Below are 16,364 nucleotides of genomic sequence, written 5' to 3'. Positions count from 1 at the left end.
GGCCAGAATACTGGAGTGGGTAGACTTTCTTTTCTCCGGGGGATCTTCCCATCCCAGGGATAGAACCCAGGTCTGCTGCACTGCAGGCAGATTGTTTACCAGCAGAGCCACAAGGGAAGCCCAGTTGGACAAAAGTCTTGTCAGATTATAACTCCTGGTTAGGTACTTGCCTAAAAAATTATCTTACAACGGGACATTAGATAACAACTGATTTAGCATCCTTTTACTGTTTTTCAGTGTTAAGGATTCCTGCAGTCTTGATACTCAGTGAGCTTCTGTATTAATCAGTCTTCTAGGGCCTGGTGAAATGCTCATTTCTCAGTGAAAGTCTATTTCATTTTTGGACAACTCTTAAGTTCATGATGTTGGAGTTACATCCCTGACACCACTGTTAAATATTTTTTCTGTAACAGCTCAGACTCCTGCAACATGTGAAGGCTTCTAGCATTTGGAGAGAGCTGCTATGAATCTTCTATGAATTGTACTCTATGTTATCTATACCCTCCTTTTAAAAATTGAAGGAACTTGATTCTTGATGCCTTTCCTGTCTGCTGTGAATTTTACTAGCAACTCAGTCTCAGTTGAATTGAGGAACGTGTGTTGGAGGCAGTCAGGTGCCTACCACTATGTAGGCAAAGTCAGAACTCATGTTTCTAGATGAAGAACAGGAATGCAGGGATTAGGGACTTGAAATGTCTAGAAAGGGCCACTGAAGATTATGGAAAGATGAGAGGAAAAGAAATCTTTGTCTTGTTGTATTTACATTATCACTCTACAAGTTCTTTCAGTACTACAGAAGTGATTTATTTGGCCTGGAGAGAAAGTAATATGAGATATAGCTAGGTATTACTACTATTTTTGTTATTTTAAGCTTCATTTTTAAGTAATCTCCCACAGTTTAGAGATTTCTTAATTGAGAATGAGAATAACATAGTTTCCTAGGTAGTCAAGCTAAAGATGTTGTCTTTGCTAATTTTTCTTGTTGTTACTGTTTACTAGTTGTCTACTAGTAACTAGTTGTTATTGTTTACTAATTGTCTACTAGTAACTAGTTGTTACTGTTACTGTTGTCTAGTTGGTAAAGAATCTGCCTGTAATGCAGGAGATCCGAGTTTGATTTCTGGGTTGGGAAGATCTCCTGGAGAAGGGAATGGCAACCCACTCCAGTATTCTTGCCTGGAGAATCCCACGGACAGAGGGACCTGGCAGGCTACAGTCCATGGGGTCACAAGAAATGGACACGACTTAGCGACTAAACCCACCCCCACCCCACCACAGTTGTCTGGTTGAAGAATTAGTGGTTTTTTGAGTCTCTCATTTTTTTTTACTATTTCTTTTTAACTGTCATTTTTTCCCAGTTATTCACTTACGGAATTTGTTGGTTATAACAGGAAGGAAGGGAATCTCTGGAGAACAGTCATTTTGAATATCTTATGCCGCCCTCATAGCTTCCCAGTTGATGCTACTTGTAAAGAACCCGCCTGCCAATTCAGGAGACCTAAGAGATGCAGGTTCGATTACTGGCTTGTGAAAATCCCCTGGAGGGGGTCATGGCAACCCATTCCAGTATTCTTGCCTGGAGAATCCTCATGGACAGAGGAGCCGGGGGGCTACAGTCTATAGGGTTAGAGAGTCTAACATGACTGAGCGACTTAGCACACAGCCCTGTAGCACCTAGTGAATTTTTTTAAAAAATGTTTAGATAAAGCAGCTTTGCTGATGAAAAAAATCTTGGGGGGGGGTGATGGAAGATCTGGGTGTACTGCAGTTCTGGAGAAAGGAAGAAGATAGCAGCAGAAGGGCAGAAATGAAGTGTAGCAATAGCTGGAATAGAGTGGAAATACAGTGCTGAGGCACAAGTGATTTTTCTGGGATAGGTGACCTTCAGTTCAGTTCATTCGCTTGGATGTGTCCGACTCTGCGACCCCATGGACTGCAACACGCCAGACTTGCCTGTCTGTCTTATTATCACCAACTCCTGGAGCTTGCTCAAACTCATATCCATCGAGTTGGTGATGTCATCCAACCATCTCATCTCATAGATGACCTTAGGCAAGTTATTTAATTGCCCTTTCAGTTTCCATTTAAATGAAATGTGATTGATAATAGTGCCTGCAAGATACTTTAAATTTGAATGCCTGTCATAACAAATACTCTGAACTGTTACAGGCAACAAAGAAACCGAAGAGTGGGACTGGTTTCTCGGTACTACATAACAGTATAGTCTTAGTCTTTGACATGTACTGGGTATCGTCTAATTCCATGGTTCTGCTTTAGAGATTCTGATTACGAGTAACCTGGAAAATGGCCCGATTTTTATCTTGCTCATGTGTGCTGTGCTCAGTCACTCAGTTGTGTCCAACTTGTTGGAGCCCCATGGGCTCTCTGTCCATGGAATTTTCCAGGCAAGAATACTGGAGTGGGTTGCCATTTCCTATTCCAGGGGATCTTCCTGACCAAGGGATCAAACCTCCATCTCTCTTTTTTTTTTTTGTTATCCGCCACCCCGCTCGGGTGCCGCCACCGCCGCCATGGTCCGGGCTCCGGCCCGCTCCCGGCGGCGCGGCACCGCCAAAACCTCCATCTCTTATGTCTCCTGTATTGGCAGGCAAATTCTTCACCACTGTGCCATCTTGCTCATATGTGGTGCTATAAATGAATTTTTAATACATTAGGGATGCTCAGTTGAAAAAGGAACCCTGAATTGAATTTTCAAGATGGATATTTCAAGATAGAATCTAAGAGGGCAGGTTTTCAGTTATATCAATATTGTGGTAGGCTTTCTGACGAAGATATCTAATGCTAGAAAAACAACTCCATTCTGCTGGGAAAAAAACTTAATATTCATTTTATGTGGATGATACGAATATTTAACAAATTTGTAACACTATGTTAGAAACTGTCTTGGAGCTTAGGGAATGAAAAAGCTGTGTTTGTCTAGAGTACTTTATTCCTGTCTTTGCCCCTCTGTTTTTGTGGGGGTTAATGTTGGACCTGTCAGTTTGACAAGCAAATCCTTATTTATGTAATGATCTTAGTTTGTACTGCAAATTTTAACCCCAAGTGGGCAATTTTTCTATTTGTATTTAATGCATAGATCTTTATTTTGGCTACACAGAGATCTTGCGGGTGACAGTATTTCAAGAATTTGTGTACCATGAAGCCCAGTTTGCATAGTAGCTGCTTTCTCTTGTCATTGACCTCTTAACCGTCCAGTTATTGCTGTGTGACAGATTACTCCGGGACTTACCTCATTTTATCATGCACACAGATGATGCCTGTTAGGGATTTAGGGCATACAGTGGAGCTGACCTGCTCTGTGATGCCTGGGGTCTCAGCTGGGAAGACTCAACCTTGTTTCCTCACATGTCTCATGCTTGGGCTCGGATGACGTAACGCTAGAATTGCTGACCAGAATTCTTAATTGAGACCTCTCTTCATAGCTTAGCTTCCTCATAGCATGGCAATCCCAGGGTTATTGGACGTGTTAAATGATGGCTCAGGGCTCCAAACATGATTGGTTTTAGTGACCAGCAAACAGGGCAGAGATGCATTGTTATTATGACTCAACCCTGGAAGTCACATAGGATCATTTCCACTGTTCTCTTGGTTGAAGCCCGCTCAGTACTATGGCAGAGGAATTAGACTAGTTTTTAACGAGAAGTGCCAAGGTCACGTTGTAGAACAGTACAACGTGAGTCGTCTTGAGAAAATGTAATCTGACGTAGATCTTGGGGTTGGATGAAGAGCAAATTTCCTGCTGTGTAGAAAATTGGAGCTTTTCTGCCATATCTCGTCCTAGGATAATATAGATGCATACTCAAGGATTCTTGTAGGTGAAAGTCCTGACAGTATCCTGCAATCTGACAATCTTAACATTTTTGTGTAGCACAAGATTTTAATTTTTTTTATCACTATTATATAAGCTATGTCTTTGCAAAATAAGTGTACAAAACAGAAGGAAAAGATTCTACCTGTAATTCTACCACTCAGGTACCATTCTTAACACCTTAAAAAATATTTATATATATGTGTACATATACACACACACATACACACAGTTTTTAGGAGTTTTAAGTTCTCCAGACATTTAATGGTAATGCTAGGTATGTGAAACCATCCCCTGTGGATTTGTAGAGCATTCATTATGTGCTAATGTCCTGATTTAGCAACATTTTTCTTGAAAAATGTATAATGCTATTAAAAGGGGGAGATAATAAATGTATAAGCTAACAGCAGTTTTTCTTTTGCCTAGGTGCTAGAACTTTAACTGTGTACTGGCACTAAATTTCAGGCATTCCTGTTGGCATATCTTTATTTGTATATTTCTAAGTACTGGAATACAGATTATAATGCTATTATTACATCATAAATCATAATTAAAAGCAAATCTTTAACTTGTTTAGTTTTTTTTTTTTAAGTAGCCTGTCCTTTTAAAAACATGAACTGTCTTTGTTCATCCTCAGTGTTTAAGGCAGTTTAACTTCTCTCTTAGGGGTTAGGTGTACCGTATCAGTGTAAAAATCTTGATTCATTTTCTTAAAGATGAAGCTTTCTTTTTAAACAGAGTAAGTACCACAAAGTCTCTCATGGTTGGAAGAAATTCAGAATAATATGGTTCACTTTCATAAAGTGTCAGATTTTTTAGGTAATACATGGACATGTATTAGTAAAGTTTTCTTTCGTCTGATTACTAAAGAAAATCTCAAATTGTTGACATTGTAATTCTAGACTTGAATTTTATATTAACTTAGTTGGAGGCTTATTTTTTTAATGTATATATTTAACGTTTTAATTATATAAACGTATTTATTTTTGGCTGTGCTGGGTCTTCATTGCTGTGCAGGGGCTTTCTCTAGTTGTGGAGAGCAAGCTTTCCTCAGTTGCTGAGAGCAGAGGCTGTCCCTAATTGTGGTGTGTAGGCTTCTCTTGTTGCAGAGCATAGGCTCTAGGGTGCAGGTTCATTGGTGTGGTGCCTAGGCTTGGTTGCCCTGGGACATGTGGGATCTTTCTGGACCAGAGATTGAACTGGTATCCCTTGCATTGCAAAGTGGATTCTTAATAACCATTGGGCCACCAGGGAAGCCCTGGGGGCTTACTGTTGTATAAATAGTTCACCTAAGTAAGATTGAATAGTTTCATCATCCATTGATGTTTTAATGATTGTACTGATTTTATTTACCTTTAGTATACCTAAAGTGTGATAAACTTTAAGGTAAAATGATTATGAAAGTTGAATACTGTTTTCTGGTACAAACAAAATGGATCATTTGAAAACAACTTTTGAACACTGCTTTTAAGCTTGTTTCTGTGCCTGAGTTTTATCAGAACCTTAGTTTGTATCTGTTTTCTTGATTTCTTTTTTTTTTTTTTTACTATTGCCAAGGGTAAGGAATAACTACGTATGTTTGTAATTTATTGTGATTATTTAAGATTTTTCTTCCTTAATTTATATTTCTATTTATTTCTCCTCTGACCCTTAAAACAATTGAATTTTTGACTATACCTTATTACCTGAGTATGTTTGTGGGGGAGTTTTTTAAATTTAAGAATAGTAGCCTAGGAAACCTCCAACTTTGGGCGGGTGGAGGGATGGGAGAATGATCTTAAACCAGAGGCTTAATTTTCTTCCCCCACTCTTGCTCATTTAGTTACGTTTGTGAGAAAATAAAGAGCAAAGCTGATGACTAGTGTACTGTGACTGTAAGTGATAGCTTGAATTTACTTCATTTTTAAGGGGAATGAGTGGGGCACATCAAAGACAGTATGCACATGTCTTTATTGAGAAAAACAAATATACAACGTACATGAATTCTTTGGCGAGGAGGGGAAGAACAAAAATTTAACACTTAGTAAAATAAGGTATCTGATATGGTCACTTGAGTGTAAGTGGACTCCTCATTGAATTGTGACTGTCACTCATGTGGATGGGTATCATAAGCTTGGGCCATCTGGTGCACATCTTATTTGAGAAGCCCAAAGATGGGGAGGGACACACGTATACCTGTGGCTGATTCATGTTGATGTATGGCAAAAATCATCATAACATTGTAAAGTAATTACTCTCCAATTAAAATAATTTTAAAAATAAGCAGTAACGTATCATTGACTTATAATACAATATTTGGTATCAGCATGGCAGGGATATTTAAATTCATTTTTTAAATTCACAATTAAACTAATGCTGTTTACATACTAACTTAAACTGTAGTTTATCTAAAAAGTATGTAAAAAGTATGTTTAGGGCAAGATTTCAGACAAACTTAAAGAATTATATGGGTTTGTTATTTTAGCATTGTTAAGCTGGTATATACTTCCAGTATGGAATATAATTATTTTTTTCTTTTAATATAGGGCAAGCTTGATGATTATCAGGAACGAATGAACAAAGGGGAAAGGCTTAATCAAGATCAGCTGGTAAATATGTTATATTTTATTTAGATTTTATGTAACTTAATAAGATTCTGTGTTTCTTTGTGTTTCCAGTAAAAGTTGGATTTTCTTTTTGTTATTTTAGGATGCCGTGTCTAAGTACCAGGAAGTCACAAATAACTTGGAGTTTGCAAAAGAATTACAGAGGAGTTTCATGGCATTAAGCCAAGATGTAAGTAAAAGGTGGCATATCTGTTTATAAAATATTAAAAATGAAGGCAGAAAATTTTGTTGTATTTTTTGAGTTTTAGTTTTTGCATTACTGTTGATAAGTTCTCTGCAAGGCGGAGAGGATTGGATCCAATTATATCTAAGTTTCTTTACAATTTTGTAAAGTTTAATGTAACACCTTGAAGATGCCCTTTAAAAGGACTGAGTTTCATATATGACGGACATGTATCATTGGTCTAAAAATTATCTGTGCAAATATATACAGTCAGCCTTCTGTATCTGCAGGGGTCTGGATCCGAGGATTGAAATCCTAGGTTGGTTGAATCCACAGATACAGAGGGTGTACTATAAGGTACTTGGAACATCTATAGATGTTTTGGCATCCATGAGGTGTGGAGTAGTGTGTCCTGGAGTTGAGTCCCCTTGGATACCAAGAGATGGTTGTATAAACGTGATAGACTTCTGCCTTTCACGTATTCCCTTATGCCTCAGGACTATCTTACAATACTGTTAACTATCAGAAAATAAAGAGGCTTGTTTATATAATTGGTTACGACTTTCTCCATTAGGGATCTTAAGGTATGTGGCCGGCTGATATGTTGCACTTGTTTCAGCTCTTGATTCAACGGAGGGGTGTGTTTTTCCCCAACATCTTTTGATGTGACCAAAGTCTTTGGGAACAGGATAAAAAGTACGAGCAGAGTCAAATACTTTTCTTGATAGTTTAGACCAGAAAGTTAATATCCTTCTGAATTAGTGTTGGCTCCTTGGAGAAGGGCTTGCAACAACTTTGAAATATAAAGTTGCCTCTGATTTGTTGAGATAAACAGTTTATTATGTGATGAGAGACAATGTAGTACGTAGATGAAAAGTTCTGATTCTGGAACCAAGCTGCCTGGTTTGAATCCTGATTCTGCCACTTTTACTTAATAGTTGTAAGACTTTAGAGAAAGGATTACTTAACTTTCCTATACCTATATCAGTCAGGGTTTTCCAGAGAAAGAGCCAGTAGTTTAGAAAGGAAAGGGAGAAAAAGAGGGACAAGGCTGTCACATTGCTTCAGTTTTCTTATCTGTAAAAAAAAAACAAAACAATTAGTGCCTACCTCATTATAGGGTTGTGCTTAGAACAGTATTTGAAGCGTAACTAATGGTTCATGCACTTAATATAATGGTTCATGCACTTAATATTATTGTTACTTATTAAATTTTATTGAAGGTGGGAAATATTGATGATACTCCTGAAAATGGAATAGGGGTTATTTGATTTACATCCAAGTAGGGATTTGTTCCATTTAGCTTAGGTCAAAGCCTCAGGCTTGAAGAACCCTGCCCAATTTCTTGTTTCTGATTTTTTTTTAATGAGTCATAGAAGTAGAATTACCATATACAATTTAATATAGAGTATCTATTTCTGAAGCTACTGTCACAGTGTAAATGAAGATACTTGTATCTTCCTTTGATTTTTTTTTAACACTGGTTAAAAAAGGAACTTTTCACTGGGCCCTTAACTTCCTTGGCAGTCTTTTAACTCTGATCCTTTGTTGCATTTTCCACAGTTATTAAACATGTTTTTTGTTTTTTATTCAAGAGCTTCTTTAACCTAGTTCAAGCCTACCTTTTCTAGTCTTTATAGTCTTCCCTACTTCTCATTTCATCCAAAGTGTCTTTCTTTATTGTCATACTTCTTTTGCTTTCTCAACTTATTTTCTCATTCCTGACTTTCTTCCTAGAATGGAAGTGGTGGATTATTTGGGATAAGAGGGTAGTAGTGTGTTTGACATCTCCGTTTAAGTCAGTAGTAGGCAATTGAAATTAGAATTTTGAACCATTTTCTATTAAAGATAGACATAAATTTTTTTTTTTAATTGTGGCTGTGGTAGGGTTTCTTTTTTAAAATTGGCTCTGAACCTTAATGAAAATTTTTAGTTTTTATACTTTTTATTATGGAAAATTTTAAGAACTAAAGACTATAATGAACTTACATTTACCTATACCTAGCTTCTACAGTTAGCATCATTTCATGAGCAATTATATTTTACCTATACGCACACTTATGTCCTCATTTCCTGTCTGCTAGATTATTTTGAAGCAAATATTTGCTTCATTGGTACCATTTCCATAGTGTAATACCTTCTAGGAAAACATGTGTTTTGAATTTCTAATAAATAACTACTTAAAACAGTTCCATTTGTTAAACTTTTAAAGTTGGGAGTCATTCTTTTGTATGTCAGAGTCACATCTAACTCAGTGAGTGAAACGTGTCTTACTTACTTTGGACCTGAAATTGAAGTAAATGAGTTTTTATAAAATTTATTTCTATGTCTTATGTTTATGTCTTTATGCAGATTCAGAAAACAATAAAGAAGACAGCACGTCGGGAGCAGCTTATGAGAGAGGAAGCTGAACAGAAACGTTTAAAAACAGTACTTGAGCTGCAGTATGTTTTGGACAAACTAGGAGATGATGAAGTGAGAACTGACCTGAAGCAAGGTTTGAATGGAGTGCCAATATTGTCTGAAGAGGAGTTGTCGTTGTTAGATGAGTTCTACAAATTAGCAGACCCTGAACGAGACATGAGCTTGAGGTATAGTGGTATAACAGAAACTTCTAAATGTTGTGTTGACAACTGAAAAGTAATTAACCAGATGTTTTATTATTAGGTTGAATGAGCAGTATGAACATGCCTCCATTCACCTGTGGGACTTGCTGGAAGGAAAGGAAAAACCTGTATGTGGAACAACTTGTGAGTATCACTGACAACTTTTGATTTTTGTGACTAAGAACCTTTAAAGTTTAATTTCCTATTTAAAAGTAATGTTAATTGAAGAAAACTTTAGAAATATGTAAGTAATATTCATCCACTGTTTACTTTTTTACTTTTTTGGTTTGTTTCCTTTTTGTATGTTTTTATTTTTTGCAAATTTTTTTTTTGTGTATATAAATCAAAACATCAGCTCAAACAACCAAAAATTGGTAAAGATGGGAGTCCTAAATTAACATAGTTTTGTTCTTAACTTATTCTGTTTCTGGGGGACAGATTAACACCAAATTGGCTTTCATTGTTTTTGGTGTTAAATGGGGACTGGTTTTTCCTTATGGATGAAATCTTGTGAAAAACATTTACTCCACCCCATGCATTCTATTCATGATCATTGCCTTAGTTTTTTTTTTTTTTTTTCTTAGACTTCTGCTAATTTCGGATATTCTTTTGTTTGTATTTTGAAAAAGCTAATTAATTATCTAGACCAACAATCTATATATGAGCTCCTTAACTGTAAATATGTAGTTTTTTTTTTTTTTTTATAAGATATTTTTAAGTTATACTGCTGCTGCTGTTAAGTCGCTTCAGTCGTGTCTGATTCTGTGCAACCCCATAGACGGCAGCCCACCAGGCTCCCCCATCCCTGGGATTCTCCAGGCAAGGATACTGGAGTGGGTTGCCATTTCCTTCTCCAGTGCATGAAAATGAAAAGGGAAAGTGAAGTTGCTCAGTCATGTCTGACTCTTAGCGACCCCATGGACTGCAGCCTACCAGGCTCCTCCGCCCATGGGATTCTCCAGGCAAGAGTACTGGAGTGGGGTGCCATTGCCTTCTCTTACTTCAGTAAATTAGGAATTTTAGATTTTAACCACTTAGTAAAAGGGACTGGATTGTTAGCAGTTTTTAATGTTGATTTACGGAAGTAGATATTTGAATATACTTAGGAGAAGGAAATGGCAACCCACTCCAGTATCCTTGCCTGGAGAATCCCAGGGATGGGGGAGCCTGGTGGGCTGCCGTCTATGGGGTTGCACAGAATCGGACACGACTGAAGCGACTTAGCAGCAGCAGCAAGGCAAAAGTAAAGTATCTGCATGCCTTGTTTTTTAGCTATTACGATTGAAAACAAATTACAAGAGTTTTTGGCAAAACTGTATGATATAATTTGGGATGTATTTGCTTTAAGGAAACGGGTAAATCAAATACGAGGAGCCAATGCTTGTGTATCTTTTCATGTAAGAAATCCGTTTTCTTGATTTGTTGACCCATGTTGTTTGTATTTGTTGGTTAAAAAAAAAAACTTATTGATTTAGTTTTGCTACAAATATGTACTGAATTCCCCACTTGATTAGAAAGTAATTGACATGGGTGTAAATTTGTTAGATTCAAAAGTAGCTTCTGGTCATGTCTGATAAAATTTTCATGAACTCTGTTGAGTAATAAGGGTTAAAGTCTAAGCCTGTCCCTTGTTTTGATGTTATTTTCTACCTAGCCTCATTCTTGCATCTTAGGAATGTACAGTTAATACAAAGGTGTAATTTACTCAAATTAGTATGGTTTTTGCATTCAGCTTTCATAAGTTTTTAAAACAGCTCTGAGGCAGGAGATTCTGAAGGAGAGGGGGAGAGAGCACATGAAGTGTTCTGTTCAGTATTCAAAAAATTGTTAAATAGTTTATTTGGTCCCGACCAGGGATTGAACCCACGCCTTTGGCAGTGAGAGCACAGAGTCCTATCCACTGTATGGCCAGGAAATTCCTAATAGTTTTATATCAAAGGAGTATAGGATTAACTTTATACTCCTTTGATATAATGTCTCTGAAGTTTCATTTTTATGTATCAGATCAGATCAGATCAGTCGCTCAGTCGTGTCCAACTCTTTTCGACCCCATGAATCGCAGCACGCCAGGCCTCCCTGTCCATCACCAGCTCCCGGAGTTCACTGAGACTCAAGTCCATCGAGTCAGTGATGCCATCCAGCCACCTCATCCTCCGTCGTCCCCTTCTCCTCCTGCCCCCAATCCCTCCCAGCATCAGAGTCTTTTCCAATGAGTCAACTCTTCGCATGAGGTGGCCAAAGTACTGGAGTTTCAGCTTTAACATCATTCCTTCCAAAGAAATCCCAGGGCTGATCTCCTTCAGAATGGACTGGTTGGATCTCCTTGCAGTCCAAGGGACTCTCAAGAGTCTTCTCCAACACCACAGTTCAAAAGCATCAATTCTTTGGCGCTCAGCCTTCTTCACAGTCCAACTCTCACAACCATACATGACCACAGGAAAAACCATAGCCTTGACTAGACGAACCTTTGTTGGCAAAGTAATGTCTCTGCTTTTGAATATGCTATCTAGGTTGGTCATAACTTTCCTTCCAAGGAGTAAGCGTCTTTTAATTTCATGGCTGCAGTCACCGTCTGCAGTGATTTTGGAGCCCCCAAAAATAAAGTCTGACACTGTTTCCACTGTTTCCCCATCTATTTCCCATGAAGTGGTGGGACCGGATGCCATGATCTTCGTTTTCTGAATGTTGAGCTTTAAGCCAACTTTTTCACTCTCCAGTTTCACTTTCATCAAGAGGCTTTTTAGTTCCTCTTCACTTCTGCCATAAGGGTGATGTCATCTGCATATCTGAGGTGATATTTCTCCTGGCAATCTTGATTCCAGCTTGTGTTTCCTCCAGTCCAGCGTTTCTCGTGATGTACTCTGCATATAAGTTAAATAAACAGGGTGACAATATACAGCCTTGACGAACTCCTTTTCCTATTTGGAACCAGTCTGTTGTTCCATGTCCGGTTCTAACTGTTGCTTCCTGACCTGCATACAGATTTCTCAAGAGGCAGATCAGGTATTCTGGTATTCCCATCTCTTTCAGAATTTTCTGCAGTTTATTGTGATCCACATAGTCAAAGGCTTTGGCATAGTCAATAAAGCAGAAATAGATGTTTTTCTGGAACTCTCTTGCTTTTTCCATGATCCAGCAGATGTTGGCAATTTGATCTCTGGTTCCTCTGCCTTTTCTAAAACCAGCTTGAACATTAATAGTTCTTGATCTACATGTACTATACAAGGCCAGGAAATTAACTCCTGACATAGACCTTTACTTGCTGCCCTGACAGCTTTATGTACCAAGTTCTGACAGTTATATTTGCCTTTTAAATATCTTTTGAATCTACTTCTTTCTCTATTTTTCTGCCTTTTCTCTTCTGTAATGCTCTCACCTGAATTCACCATCCATCCCTTTTTAGAATCTTTTAATGGTTTTATTTTAATTACATTTTTATATATATATAGTTTGTAAGACCTTACAAACTCTGGCCCTTAACAGTCTTTAGACATATCTTCCTTATGCTTTTTCCTTATTTCCTTTGCTTTAGCCTCAATGCATACTTAAATTGACTTGTATTTGGCATCCTTCTTTGTACAGGGCTTTGTAAATGCTGTTGCCTCTGCCTTGAAATACTTTTTCCCTCTCTACGACTCATCTTCCAGATCTCAGCTCTTGTAATCCTTACACCAGGAAAGCCTCTCATGGTCTCTGCTTGATTAGGTCCAGTGCATGTACTTCTGTGTAGTTCTTTTCACAGATGGTATTTTACTGTTTTTGTGAGTAGTTGAGAGCTCTTCTCTATTGGACTGTTAGCTTAGGGAAGGCAAATACTACTTGTTTCACATACCTTTCTGTAGCCCCAGTGCCTAGTACACTTTTTAACATATAGTTAGGTGCTAAATAAATGCTTAGTGAATGAATAAATGATAATCGGGAGGGCAGATACTGTGTCTTTTACATACCTTTCTGTAGTGCCAGTGCCTAGTACATTGAGTACGGTATAGTTAGGTGCTAAATATATGGTTATTGAAAGAATTAATGATTTTATTTTGGACTTTTTTTTTGGACTAACTTATTTAAAATGCTTAAAATTTAATACAAATAATTTCTTGTTCACTTATTCTGTAATAAATTTCTTTTGGAATTCAATGTTTTAATTTTTTAAGTAACAGTTGATGGGTTTGTTTTTTTTTTACTACTATATCTTGTAGAATGTTTAATCTTTTAAGTCAGATAGTCTAAGATTATAATTCATAATGTGTTTTTAGATAAAGCTCTAAAGGAAATTGTTGAGCGTGTTTTCCAGTCAAACTACTTTGACAGCACCCACAACCACCAGAATGGTCTGTGTGAGGAAGAGGAGGCAGCCTCAGCACCTACAGTTGAAGACCAGGCAGCTGAAGCTGGTGAGTACTCAGGTGGCTATGAACTTTAGTTTAGGGTCTTGATTTTACTTTCCTTTGCCACAGGTTCAAGCTAGACATTTATTTAGTTACATTTGTACACTTAGATTTTTAGAGAAACTTGAAGCATGACCAAATATTGACAAAACACATTAAGAGTAATTCCCAGAGGTATTAAATATCAGTTATTTATCTTATTGCTCTTTATCCCTGTTACAAATGTCTTTCTCTTGCTACATTATTGGTCAGTTGGAATATGGATAAGGGGGCAACTATTGTATATATGGCTTTTCAAATAGATTTTTGATGTGTGCTCATTTATTGTGGCTTATTACCATGCCAGTATTTGAGGAGAATGGTATGAGGTTTGGTTGTTGTTTTCTATGATGGAGAGTTACAACTATAAATGTCTCAGGCAGCAGAGATCTATTCTAGCACCCAGTGTATCACTAATATATAGGTAAACAGTTACTATGTGGACTTTTACGTTAAGTTGATGAATAAAATTTTGAGTACTATTGGAAGCATTATCTAAGGAGTGTTAGTTTTGTTGTGATAGGTAAAAGCATGGATTCTAGAATCAGATTGCCCGGATAAAATCTTGGCTACAACACGTGTTAGCTGTGAAAAATTGGGCAACTTACTGAACTTCTATAAGTTCAGTATTCTCAGGTTCTTCATTTAGGAAGTAGTATGTATACAATGGTAAGCATTTCATACAAGTGTTAGCTATTAGGTTGAAACTAGACGGGAACATTGCAGATTGGTGGAATTTACGGTTGCAGATCCATATAAAGCAATTTAAGTCAGGGTTTTTTTGTTTGTTTTTGTTTGGGGGGAAGGGGCTTGCAAGATCTTGATTCCCTGAGCAGGGATTGAACCTGGGCCCTGCCAGTGAAAGCACTGAGTCCTAACCACTGGACTGCCAGGAAATTCCTCAGTAGTCTTTACCACCCCACCACCACCACTTTTATGAAGTAGATTAGTGTGGAGACTAGGGTGCTGGTTTATTGGCATCATATTTGATCCAGAATAATTACTGTTGAAATAAGCCTGGAATACATGGTAAAAAAAAAGTTTTCTCCTATTGTAAGAGTAATAAAATACAGAAACTTACTATTAATTATAACTTTGTAAATTCAGACTATATGATGGGGAACTGGATTTAAATGAATTGTTAACTTTTAAAAATATATTTTACACTCTTTGTATCATTTTTCAACCTTTTAGAACCTGAGCCAGTGGAAGAATATACTGAACAAAATGAGGTTGAATCAACAGAGGTATGATTTTTATTTTATGCTAGCTTTTTCTTTCTGTCTTTCAAACAGAGGTCTCAAACATGTACTTTGCTTTGCAGTATGTAAATAGACAATTTATGGCAGAAACACAGTTCAGCAGTGGTGAAAAGGAGCAGGTAGATGATTGGACAGTTGAAACAGTTGAGGTAAGAGTTCTCGATTACAAGGTTGTCTTTTGTCTTTAATTAGTACTTTTTATCTCTCCTAAGAACAAATGTAGATTTTTAAGTATTTTGCATTATAAGTACACTTATTATAATAACAGACTCATTATATAAGACTGTTCTGTTTAAAAGGTGATTTGTTTCTGTTGATATTTAATATAATCACTGCTTGACTGTTCTAATTACAAGAAAATATACAAATATCTATGTGGTTTATGTGCTCAATCTATTAAAGTACACAACCTGTTAATCAGGTTGCACCATGAAAATCTGGTCTCCATGGATAGCCTTCAGAAAGACTACCTAACGGGATACATTGAAGTGTCATCTCAGACTCTTCCTTCACCCTGATGCTGTTGATTACCAAGTTCTGTTAGCTCAGTATTGCGTATAAAGGAACTAAGGTTTTGACTTGCCCAATGGCACCCCACTCCAGTACTCTTGCCTGGAAAATCCCATGGATGGAGGAGCCTGGTGGGCCACAGTCCATGGGGTCGCTAAGAGTCGGACAAGACTCAGCGACTTCGCTTTCACTTTTCACTTTCCTGCATTGGAGAAGGCAATGGCAACCCACTCCAGTGTTCTTGCCTGGAGAATCTCAGGGACGGGGGAGCCTTGTTGGCTGCCGTCTATGGGGTCGCACAGAGTCGGACACGACTGAAGCTACTTAGCAGCAGCAGCAACAGCCAGGCAGAGAATTTTGTAAATTGGTAATAACAATTAGTGAGATTTCTTAGCAGAGCAGGGAATTACTTAAAACAATAATTGGGAGAAATTATTAGGAAGATGATAGGTAGAGTGAAATTTGGCTTCTGTAGCAATTTAGACAAGGTGTGATAGAGCTTGATCCTATGGTACTGGTGGAGAGTGAAGTGATAGGAACTCAAGTTTAATGATAATAATAGCTAACATTTTCTTGAATGCTTAGTATATATCAGGTACTGAGATAGATATATGTTTATATATAGATGTATAGGTTTACTTACTGTAGAAGGGTTAATAGTTTAAGCAAAATACTTGGTTTTAGGACGTAGACACGGTTTTTTTTTTTTTTTTTTTTTTTTAAAGCTGTTTACAAGGTAAACCTGAAATGCTATTAATATGTGGCAACCCTGTGGAATTGGGAACACTGTAGAAGTGAGAGCATTGATCAGAATGTTAACTTCAACTTAATTTGGTCAGGTTGATGACATTCAAATCTGTTATTCTGTTTATAGTATACATGGTATGTGTAATTTGGGGACCAGTCATGACGGTGATGGATGGAGCTCTGTCATTCTACCAACCTGTCTTCCTCTTCTGCTTTA

The 16,364-nt window shown here is 37.4% G+C and overlaps 1 protein-coding gene across 1 annotated transcript in view; it reads left to right on the top strand.

The window, feature by feature from the left end:
• The window catches only part of CAPRIN1 (cell cycle associated protein 1), a 37,795-nt gene that overhangs the window by 7,361 nt on the left and 14,070 nt on the right, over positions 1–16,364 (top strand). The window contains exons 3-9 of the mRNA XM_027562694.1: positions 6,355–6,417; positions 6,518–6,604; positions 8,951–9,189; positions 9,266–9,348; positions 13,458–13,595; positions 14,823–14,875; positions 14,953–15,039. Of these exons, the coding sequence (XP_027418495.1) occupies positions 6,355–6,417; positions 6,518–6,604; positions 8,951–9,189; positions 9,266–9,348; positions 13,458–13,595; positions 14,823–14,875; positions 14,953–15,039 (750 nt within the window). The remainder of the gene's footprint in view (positions 1–6,354; positions 6,418–6,517; positions 6,605–8,950; positions 9,190–9,265; positions 9,349–13,457; positions 13,596–14,822; positions 14,876–14,952; positions 15,040–16,364) is intronic.

Source organism: Bos indicus x Bos taurus, chromosome 15, assembly GCF_003369695.1.
Source record: "Bos indicus x Bos taurus breed Angus x Brahman F1 hybrid chromosome 15, Bos_hybrid_MaternalHap_v2.0, whole genome shotgun sequence".
Lineage (NCBI taxonomy): Eukaryota > Metazoa > Chordata > Mammalia > Artiodactyla > Bovidae > Bos > Bos indicus x Bos taurus.
This window is presented reverse-complemented; position numbering and strand designations above follow the sequence as displayed.